The sequence below is a fragment of the Colossoma macropomum genome, unplaced genomic scaffold (genome assembly GCF_904425465.1).
Source record: "Colossoma macropomum unplaced genomic scaffold, Colossoma_macropomum, whole genome shotgun sequence".
Lineage (NCBI taxonomy): Eukaryota > Metazoa > Chordata > Actinopteri > Characiformes > Serrasalmidae > Colossoma > Colossoma macropomum.
In genome coordinates this window covers 13231366-13242334 of record NW_023494808.1, presented here as the reverse complement: position 1 = coordinate 13242334, position 10969 = coordinate 13231366, and the positions used below count along the sequence as shown (strand labels likewise).

At 41.4% G+C, this 10969-nt stretch overlaps 1 protein-coding gene across 1 annotated transcript; it reads left to right on the top strand.

Moving 5' to 3' along the window:
* The first annotated feature begins 3211 nt into the window (after positions 1 to 3211).
* LOC118798231 (protein PERCC1) lies at positions 3212 to 7249 on the top strand. The gene is made up of 2 exons (XM_036557623.1): positions 3212 to 3378; positions 6069 to 7249. The coding sequence occupies exon 2, from the start codon at positions 6070 to 6072 to the stop codon at positions 6793 to 6795; it is 726 nt and encodes a 241-aa protein (XP_036413516.1). The 5' UTR covers positions 3212 to 3378; position 6069; the 3' UTR covers positions 6796 to 7249.
* Positions 7250 to 10969: the final 3720 nt, after the last annotated feature.

Sequence of the window (10969 nt, the reverse complement as noted above, 5' to 3'; positions counted from 1 at the left end):
CCTGAGGCAGACCAGTGTTCCATTTGTGCTAGTTGATTAAGAATACCAAAGACAGAAACTCGCAGATTGTGGGTGAGGCGGGTTGAACAATGGCAGTATAATGTCATGATAAGTTTATTTTCAGGGGCCCAAGAACCCCTTAACATTCCAGGTTTATTTCATACAAAGGCCTTATTATTCAGTAACTACAGGGACTTCAATGCAAACTAAAGGAGCTATTCTTAGGTTATAGAAGTGTGTAATAAAACATTGGGCCCGTCAGCGGGTCCATGGCTTGTTAATTAGGAGGTCCCTGACCCCTCAGGACACCCTGTATTTCGCATCTTGCATAACACAATGGTAGCCGGGCCAGCAGTTGTGAAACGGAATCCCTGGCACTGTTGGTAGTGGTGGAGACACTGGGCAATGGAAACAGAAAAACCCTAGGTGGCGCTGTTAGTGCAGTCAGAGACATGGAAAGTCATATGGCAGTGTTACAACAGATGATGATGCTGTCCACAGCCTCAGACACCAGGACTCACTTATGCCTCAAATGGGTAACAGGGAAAGGTTCTAAGACTGGCACTAGAGCATGCTCTTCCTCGACAGAGGGAGTGGTGAAGGCCTCATTCAGAACGAGCCAGGGAAGAGGTTTTTGAGATGGGAGCAGCTTAATACACACTACCATCCTTACTCAGTTCTCACTTCTCAAGTGCAAACTACAGTGCTGTGAAAAAGTACAGATCACCTCCCCAGATCACTTCTATCTTTACATAGTTTTTCACACTTAATGGTCAGCTTTGGCAGCACCAACTGCAACCAAATGCTTTCTATAACTGGAGATCATCACACTGAGCCATTATTCTAAAATTCTTGATGGTCAACAAGGTGTTGTTTGGAAAACATGAGATGAGCTGGAATGTTCCTCTTGGTTAGCAGCGTGTTTAGCCTTGCAGCTTTCCCATGGATACCATTTTGCCCCATGATACCATTTTGCCCAGTCTCTTTCTATTGGTGAAATCATAAAAGTTGACCTTATCTGAGGTGGGCGAGGCCTGCCGGTCCTTCATCCGTTCATCTGGGCTCTTTCATGAGTCATTGATGTGCCCTTGGAGGAATTTCTGTAGGCCGGCCACTTCTGGGAAGATCTGAGAAGATCTTTCTCCATTTGGAGATGGCTCTCATTAAATCCCAGACCTGCAGTGACACTGATGTGGTGGTGGCGTGTTAGTGTGTGTTGCGCTGGTACGAGTGGATCAGACACAGCAGGGCTGCCGGTGTTTTTAAACACCTTAGTGATGCTGCTGGACTGAGAATAGTCCACCAAAAACATCCATCCAGCAGCGTCCAGTGACCACTGATGAAGGACCAGAGGATGACCAACACAAACTGTGCAGCAGCAGATGAGCTACTGCCCCTGACTTTACATCTACAAGGTGGACCGACAAGGTAGGAGTGTCTAATAGAGTGGACAGTGAGTGGACATAGTGTATAAAAAGTCCAGCAGCAAAGCTGTGTCCGATCCACTCATACCAGCGCAACACACACTAACACACCACTATCACATCAGTGTCACTGCTGAGAATGACCTACTGCCCAAACAATACCTGCTCTGTGGTGGTCCTGTGGGAGTCCTGACCATTCAAGAACAGGGTAAAAGAGGGCTAACAAAGAACGCAGAAACAGATAGGCTACAGTCTGTAATTGTAGAACTACAAAGTGCAACTAAAATGGACAGTGAGTGCAGATACATGGAGGTGTATGTAATGAAGTGGCCGGATGGTTGTCTATGATATACTTTGATATTTTTATATATTTTCTTTTCTTTTTTTAAAAAGCATATGTTTCCGTGACACAGACACCACCTCTCTCTTTCTCTCTCCCTCTCTCCTTTAATATAAACTCCACAAACTGGTTTGTTTTCTTTCTGCATTTGTTCAGTAAAGAAAGGTAAACGTGTACACGGCAGTGAAAGATCAGAATTGATCTGTCTTATCTTTTTAATGGGGTTTTACAAAGGGGCTCATCCAAAAGTCAAAATGGCGTGAGATCCGATTTCACGCCTTTTTAGGTTCACTCTTAAGTGCTTCACCGGAGAGCGATAACAGCTCCAGTCGCTGCGTGTTTGGACAGCGCCAGAATGTTTGAGTAAGAGCGCTGTGGGGAGGAGGGCGCCTAATTTTGTTTCCCACCCGTATTCGGACGAACGACGTCCCCCTGCAGTAGGATCGGCACAGAGCGTGTATTAAAAAGCCTGTAACTTCATACGACTGTCACTGATCAAAGACAAGCACAACCACGTAAACTGCACGAGAATGTTCAGTCCATTTAGACTCTTATTTTCTTTTTATAAACTTCATCCAGAAGCTCTTCGTGTCCCTCTTATTTCCCGCCGGACAGCGAGTGACGTCAGCTGTAACCAATCAACGACAAGCTTGAGGTAGCGCCGCTTGACGTTCCAGGAGGACTTTTACTTATTGCATATTATAGATTTTTTATTTGCGTCACGTTTTTTAGATTTTAGATTTAGAGATTAAATCTGCAGTGGGATTTTTAGTTGCCTTTTTTTTTGTTATTTTTTTTATTCGATTTTCAGTTTTTGAGATTTTTTTGTCTCGTTTTTAAATGTACTTTTCAGATTTGCTGTTTTGGCTTTAGATTTAATTTATTACAACACAAGTTTAAAAAGGAAATGAGGAAATTAGATTAATATTTATTATTAAATATTAATATATGTTTATTTATTTATTTATTTATTTATTTATTGTTGGGTTTCTTTGTAAAATAAAGCTGAAGAAATCGGAGAAAATCTCACCCAAACACATTTAAAGATAGCTAATTTTTCTATTTACATGAATATGATATTTACTCAAAAGAACAATGACTAAGTCAAATATGTGTGGTTCGTAATTACATTTACAAACAATACTATCACAGCATTAATTCATTTTTATAAACACTTCTATAAAGACTGACCAGAATATCTACGTTGGGGAAAAAAAGTCTATATTTAAATCCCTTCTGAAAAACATAAAACTCACTATGTCTGTTGCGAGTGAGTAGGACCTGTTAGCCAATCACAGTGCTCGAGGGCGGGGCTTGTCGGAATACGGGTGGGTAAAAAACAACAACACCGCAGCTGGGCCACTTGAACGTTCCCCGGCAGTGGCAGAGCCGCAGCGCGCGCTGCTTCGGCGAGTTTCCGCTCTGCTCTGCGGTTGCCGGGCGCCGAGGCGGGCTCGCGCTCTGTTTAAGCAGAACACAATTACAAAGAGACGCAAATATTTGCTAAGAAAACACAGCGCGCGCCCCCGTCCAGGGTATAAATGGGCCATCAACGCTGGGCCAACTGGCACAGAGCGCCGCCTGAGGAGCGACCTGCGTCTCCGTCACTGAGAGGTAAGAACATCCGACAGAAGACAGTCAGACACAGAACACAGTAAATCTGATCTGTCTGACTGACAGCCTGCAGTGACTGACAGCTGTCAGGAGTTTCACTCACTGCGTCTTCATCTGGAGTAGCTTGAGGTTCTTCAGTAAAGGCAATGGTTCCATTTAGAACCATAAGTTCTATATACACGCTTAAAAAAGATTGTTCTTTAGTAAAGACATTGGTACTATTTAGAACCATAACGTCTATATGCACTTGTAAAAAAGAAGGTTCTTCAGAGGTTCTTTAATAAAGGCAATGGTTCTATTTAGAACCATGAGTTCTATATATACACTTAAAAAAGATGGTTCTTTAGTAATGGCAATGGTTCTATTTAGAACCATGAGTTCTATATGCACTCTTAAAAAGAAGGTTCTTCAAGGTTTCTTAAGTAAAGGCAGTGGTTCTGTTTAGACCTGTGAGTTCTGTATGCATTGTAAAAAAAGGTTCTTTAAGGGTTCTTTAACAAAGGCAATGGTTCTATTTAGAACCATGAGTTCTATATCGAATATATTTCATGCTTAAATGGTTCTTTGCATGGTGAAATGGTTCTTCATATGGAGAATGTGTTGTATATGGCTCTATATAGAAACTTTTTGAAAATGCTTCTATGTAGCACCAAAAGTGTTGTTGTATTGTCACAAGCTTGACATCATAACAATAGAAGAACCCACTTTCTATATAGAACTATATATAACACATTCTCCATCAGTCTAAAGAACACTTTCACCATGCAAAGAACTATTTAAGCATGCAGACTGTTCTTTGAGTGTCCATGGTGCTATATAGAACCATTGCCTTTAGTAAAGAACCCTTAAAGAACCACCTTTTTTTAAGTGTATATTTTAACTACTGTAACAAATCAGTAGTCAATAAATGACCACTGAGGTTTATTAGAAACAGCTACCTTATACTCCCACTCAGTGGTCACTTTGGAAGCTCCACTGTGTAGGTGTACAACTACAGCCTCTAGGCATCTGTAATGCCTATAATAATAATAATAATAATAATAATAATAATAATAATAATACACTCTGTATGTAAGCTGACATTACGCTTTATACAAAATTAAACAGGACTATATAAATTGTCTAACAAAATCAATAATCTTAGTTCTTGTGTCAATGGTTACCCTCTACCCCAGCACTGACCCCATTATTATTGATCAGCTTCTGACCACAGGCCTGTTGCTGATCAGTAGAGGTGCACAGATCATTACTCTTTATGGCCGATTCCAATTTCTTTACAACCCAAACTGGCAGGTGGTCCGTTTTGGGCTGATTTTTATTAAAGGATCTCATGAAACGCACTAGCAGCATTACTTTTTATTAGCCAAATATGAAACATAAATAACAATATTTGCTCTTGAACAGGCCAAACTGGCATTTTAATAACATTGAAACATCACACTGGAAGTAAGAGGCAAACGGCTATTTGTAAACATGGTCATGCATCAATTATTAGAGACAGCATATCGGTGTCGATGGGTATCAGTGTTGGGCTGATAATGCAGACATGGATATGGGAGGGAATAAAAGAATGAATCCAAATCGATCCTGTAACAAATCTAGCCTGAAATGGCGCTCACTGAGTGACGTGTTGTTGTTGTTAGGTGCGTATTTCTTCCTGATTGGTGGTAGAGTTTTTTGAGCAGAGTAGTCTACTTTTAGATAATCCTCTTCAGTGAAGTGCTTCTATTAAAATTAGCTCATTTTAAAGTTTAGTAATATTAAAAGAAGAAAATGCTGGATCTGATCTTTACAAAAAAATGTAAACGTGGTTTAGACATTGGTTTACGAAGATTTTGGCTTAAAACATAATTTTTAAGATCGATTAATGGTGTAAAGTTACATGCAGACTAAAAAATAAGTATTTTTCCAGATTTCGGGCATTATAGAGAAAACAGGAAGGAGGAGAAAGTGAGCTTTTTATTTAAAAGGCAGAGACCAACAAATGCTGTCTTATTCATTCATTCATTCCTTCATTCCTTCATTCATCCCTCTCCAGTTTGGATAACCAGAGAATACAAAACATTGCATTACAACATAATATCAAGTGACACCAGGGGCAGAGAAAAATAAAAGAGAATTTTAAAATAAGGAATAAGGCATAATTAAAAAAAATCATGCACAATTAAGTGGTCAAGATGTAAATAAAGTCATTTAGAGTTGTTTGATGTGAAATGCGCCACTCTAGAGATACTTACCGAGTCAGAATTGTTCACAGTGGCGGTGATAGGAATCAGACATCCGAAGAGTTCAACGTTATCTTACAGAAAGTTCTTCCTTTCATTGCTTGAACCATTATTTTATGATAAAGCTTTGATGTAAGGTTTTGGCCTTTTTCAGACTCACCACTATTTTACCACTGACGACATTAAATACAAAAGCCCAGAGGACATGTTTAGGTTTACTGTTCATCTTGGGTAGTAAATAAAATGTTGTTCCAGTCACCACCACTGTAAGTCGAAAGGTTTATCTACAGTGCACCATTTCACATCAAACCCTGAATGACTTTGTTTACATCTTGACCACTGAGTCATGCAGAAATGTCAAAAAAATTCCTCTAGCCATATATATATATATATATATATATGTATGTATATATCCAGAGCCATCCATGAAGCCTAGCTCATGTCGTTTGAATGTTTTGCCTGTAGGATGGCAGCGAGCGTCATCAGAACACTGAGCGGTTTTGGATTGACCAGGCCGGTCCAGACCTGCTTCCTTCCCACTGAGGAAGAGGAGGCTGAGGACGAATATGAAGAGGAACTCAGAGAGGAGGTGGAGGACAGCTTTGAGGAGGAGGATTCCCCACCTACTGAGCAACAAGAGGAAGAGCCGTGGGCTGAGAATCCCCCTGCTAGCCACACTGAGATGACTGATCGTCTGCTGAGGTTCGCTGAGCTCATCAGCAGTGACGTGCAGCGCTATTTTGGACGCAGTCACGACCCTGACGCTTGTGATATTTACGCAGAACGGGCGTGTCCTGAGGTCAGTGGCCGGCAGCGGTACTACGCCGACTTCATGAGGGTGGCATCATCAGAGCAGGGTGGGGAGCCTGAGAAGCTGGGCCCCCTCGCGGAGCTCTTCAAGGAGGCCCACAGGAAAAGGCAGGGTTTACCCATGACTCAGCGCCGTCTACCCAGCAGCTTCTGGACGGAGCCGCGCCCTTGCCACCTTGCTAACATGCCAGATATGCTCGGTTGCCCCATGGAAACCACACTTAGAAGCACCAACACTCCAGTCAGCATATTGAGTACTTCTAATACTCCAGTTAGCACCATCAGCAGCTCCAGTACTCCAGATTTCAGTGACTTGCTTGCACACTGGGCTACAGACAGAGACAATGGCAGTGATTTCGGTTGTGACTACCAGCTTCCATAAAGCTCTATAACGACTAATTATTCAGGTAATCAAGTTATAACTCGATTATTGTGATGATTAATCAAGTGATCAGAGTTTTTTAAAACAGCCCCAACGATACAACTGGACTTAACAAACTCTGCAGAGTGTTTTGATGATTCCCAAATACATCAAAGGAAAAAAGAATAGCTAGGAAGCCTTTAAAAGACTTTTAAAGATTGTTTCTGATCTGAAGTAAGAGCGGAGCTTGATTTTCTCCTCTGTCTCAAAGATGAAAGCTTTAAGTGCTGTTTATCTGATGGTAATAGTTTCGGTGGTCTACAGGGTCTTGCATGGTTGTTAGGAGTCCCATTTTCTCTGTATCTTTCAGTCATTTTTTTAAACTTTAGTTGTAGCAAGTTCTATTTTTCACCTTCCTTATGCAAGTGGGTTATCTTATATCTAATCTCCTCAGAAATATCTCCTGAAAAATGAACTAAATGGCTACTTTGACAGGAAATATAATTTATGAAGGGTGGTCTCTGACTTTAACATTTTTAACAGTCACTTCACATCACCTTGTTTCGTCTTTTATTCTATAAATCAGTGGCAAAAAATGTGATTCTTGTACTTTTTATGTCTTTTGTCAACTTTTGAGAATAATAAATTTAATACATAAATAAATTTACAGTACATAAAAGTGTGAATGGATTCTGGTGATATGCTCCTCATGTTTGGTGCTGATCCTGTATGTTTGCATCACATATTTTATCATCCATGATATGTGAAATTCACAAACGTAGAAGAAATGTAAAGTTTTCAAAGACATTTCGGTTCAAAAGTTAAGAAACGAAGCCAAGTCCTGGACCAAAAGCAACTTTCAGACATTGTGAACTTTGTCATTTTAGTCAGGACAAAACTGAAATTAGCAAAAAAAAAGTTGAATCAGACAAAAATCTTTAGTTTTTTCCCCCCAAAAGTAATAAAAGGCCCATGTCCTACATTCTCCTTATATTTCATTTTCTGCCTGAGGTCTACTTATAACGTTTGTGTGCTTTTATATACCAAAAACAGTCATAAATCATTCTTACATGACCACTTCCAACCTCTATTTATCTCTTTGAATTAAACAATGTGTGTTGCTGTGCCTTTAAGACTGATGGAAATTAGCTCAGGTCTGATTGGGGTGACCTCTGTCGTGCCTCATTTAGAAAGCAGTGTGGGATGAAGCACTAACTTCAGGATAAATAGGAGGGCCTAAACTGCTGTAGGCTGAGTAGGAGGATGCATGTAAATGGATTAGTTTTTGCAACATCACAGAAACAATGAAATAAATTGAGCTGTTTTTTTGCAGCTTAGTTTCCATGTACAGACTGTTTGGACTGAGAATTCCATGGTGCCTTTCAAATGTTGGACAGTGTTTACATACTACATTAAATGCTTTATTTAAAAAAGCAAGGAAAATTCTTTTTTTTTTTTAATTAGCTAACTGGACACTGACCATTTAAAATGCAAGTTTAAATAATTCAGCTTCACCTAGTTGTTTTACTTCATCTACTTAATACATGTTCTGCAAAGCCAATGTGGTAAAAGCACTTTATACATTACTTTTAAGTCAATTTAAAGTCAAATATATCTTTATCACCTTAAGTATAGGCAGGGCTGCCCATAAGGGAGGGAACAAGGTGCCTTCAGGGGCCCTGCCACTAGAGGGGGCCCAAGAGGCTTTGAGCATACCGGTGGAGCATACACTCGCTGAGCACTTTTTCAGGTCCACTTACCTCACAGCTACAATCCTTGTCCATTTTATCAGCTCCACTTACTATATACACTATATTGCCAAAAGTATTCACTCATCAAATCATTGAATTCAGGTCTTCCAATCACTTTCATGGCTACAGGTGTAAAAAACCAAGCACCTAGGCCTGCAGACTGCTTCTACAAACATCTGTGAAAGAACGGGTCGCTCTCAGAAGCTCAGTGAATTCCAGCGTGGTACCGTGATAGGATGCCACCTGTGCAACGAGTCCAGTTGTGAAATTTCCTCACTACTAAATATTCCACAGTCAACTGTCAGTGGTATTATAACAAAGTGGAAGCGATTGGGAACGACAGCAACTGAGCCACGAAGTGGTAGTCCACGTAAAATGACAGAGCGGGGTCAGCGGATGCTGAGGCACGTAGTGCGCAGAGGTCGCCAACTTTCTGCAGAGTCAATCGTTACAGACCTCCAAACTTCATGTGGCCTTCAGATTAGCTCAAGAACAGCATAGAGAGCTTCATAGAGTGGGTTTCCATGGCCGAGCAGCTGCACCAAGCACAATGCAAAGCGTCGAATGCAGTGGTGTAAAGCGCCGCCACTTCACTCTAGAGCAGTGGAGACGTGTTCTCTGGAGTGACGAATCACACCGTCTGGCAATCTGATGAACGAGTCTGGGTTTGGTGGTTGCCAGGAGAACGGTACTTGTCTGACTGCATTGTGCCAAGTGTAAAGTTTGGTGGAGGGGGATTATGGTGTGGGGTTGTTTTTCCCCTTAGTTCCAGTGAAAGGAACTCTTAATGCTTCAGCAGACCAAGAGATTTTGGACAATTTCATGCTCCCAACTTTGTGGGAACAGTTTGGGGATGGCCCCTTCCTGTTCCAGCTTGACTGCAAGCATGGTCCATAAAGACATGGATAAGTGAGTTTGGTGTGGAAGAACTTGACTGGCCTGCACAGAGTCCTGACCTCAACCTGATAGAACACCTTCGGGATGAATTAGATCGGAGACTGCGAGCCAGGCCTTCTCATCCAACATCAGTGTCTGACCTCACAAATGCGCTTCTGGAAGTATGGTCAAAAATTCCCATAAACACTCCTAAACCTTGTGGAAAGCCTTCCCAGAAGAGTTGAAGCTGTTATAGCTGCAAAGGGTGGGCATCATATTAAATCCTATGGATTAAGAATGGGATGTCACTCAAGTTCATATGCGTGTGAAGGCAAACGAGCGAATACTTTTGGCAATATAGTGTATGTGCACTTTGTAGTTCTACAATTACAGACTGTAGTCCATCTGTTTCTGTGCATACTTTGTTAGCTCTCTTTTAACCTGTTTTTCAATGGTTAAGACCCCCACAGGACCACCACCAAGCAGGTACTATTTGGGTGGTCGATCATTCTCAGCACTGCAGTGACACTGATGTGGTGGTAGTGTGTTATTGTGTGTTGCGCTGGTATGAGTGGATCAGAAAAAGCAGTGCTGCTGGAGTTTAAACGTTGCGTCCACTCACTGTCCACTGTATTAGACACTCCTATCTTGTTGGTCCACCTTGTTGGTAAAGTCAGAGACAGTATCTCCTCTGTTGCAGCACAGTCTGTGTTGGTCATCCTCTGGTCCTTCATCAGTGGTCACAGGACACTGTTGGCTGGATGTTTTTTGGTTGGTGGACTATTCTCAGTCCAGCAGTGACACTGAGGTGTTTAAAAACTCCAGCAACACTGCTGTGTCTGATCCACTCATACCAGCGCAACACACACTAACACACCACCACCACATCAGTGTTACTGCAGTGCTGAGAATGATCCACCACCCAAATAGTACCTGCTCTGTGAGGGTCCTGTGGGGGTCCTGACCATTGAAGAACAGGGTGAAAGGGGGCTAACAAAGTATGCAGAGAAACAGATGGACTACAGTCTGTAACTGTAGAACTACAACGTGCACTTATATGGTAAGTGGAGCTGATAAAATGGACACTGAATGTAGGTACAAAGAGGTGTACCTAATAACGTGCTTAGTAAGTGTATATACAGTATAGTTTTTCCTCAAATTTTAGCACTCCTAAAACGGAGATATTAGGGATGCCCAAATCAGTATTGGAGCCAAAGTAACTCAGAGTGTGTGCCCAAGGGTTAAATTGGGCCAAAGTATATCCGAATAAATGTGCTTATTATGCCTCAACATGTAAGTAGCCTAGAATATTGGCGGTTATTTATATTGCTCAGTCATTTTGCATAGCCAGATACAATTCATGACTGAGGAAGCTAAATCAAACATTTGTTCATACAGTGGGCCTGTTCTATGTAAATAGGTTTTCACTAAATTTAATAGCCTGGCATAACAATTGATGCCACATCTTATAGCCAAATGTATGTGGACACCCGACCTTCACAAATAAATGAGTTTAGCGGACATCCCAGTCCTAAACCATGGGTGTTAATATGGAGTTGCCTCCCCCT

Bases quoted from the DNA above. Each gene is read 5' to 3' on its own strand.
- LOC118798231 (XM_036557623.1), top strand. From the start codon at position 6,070: ATGGCAGCGAGCGTCATCAGAACACTGAGCGGTTTTGGATTGACCAGG.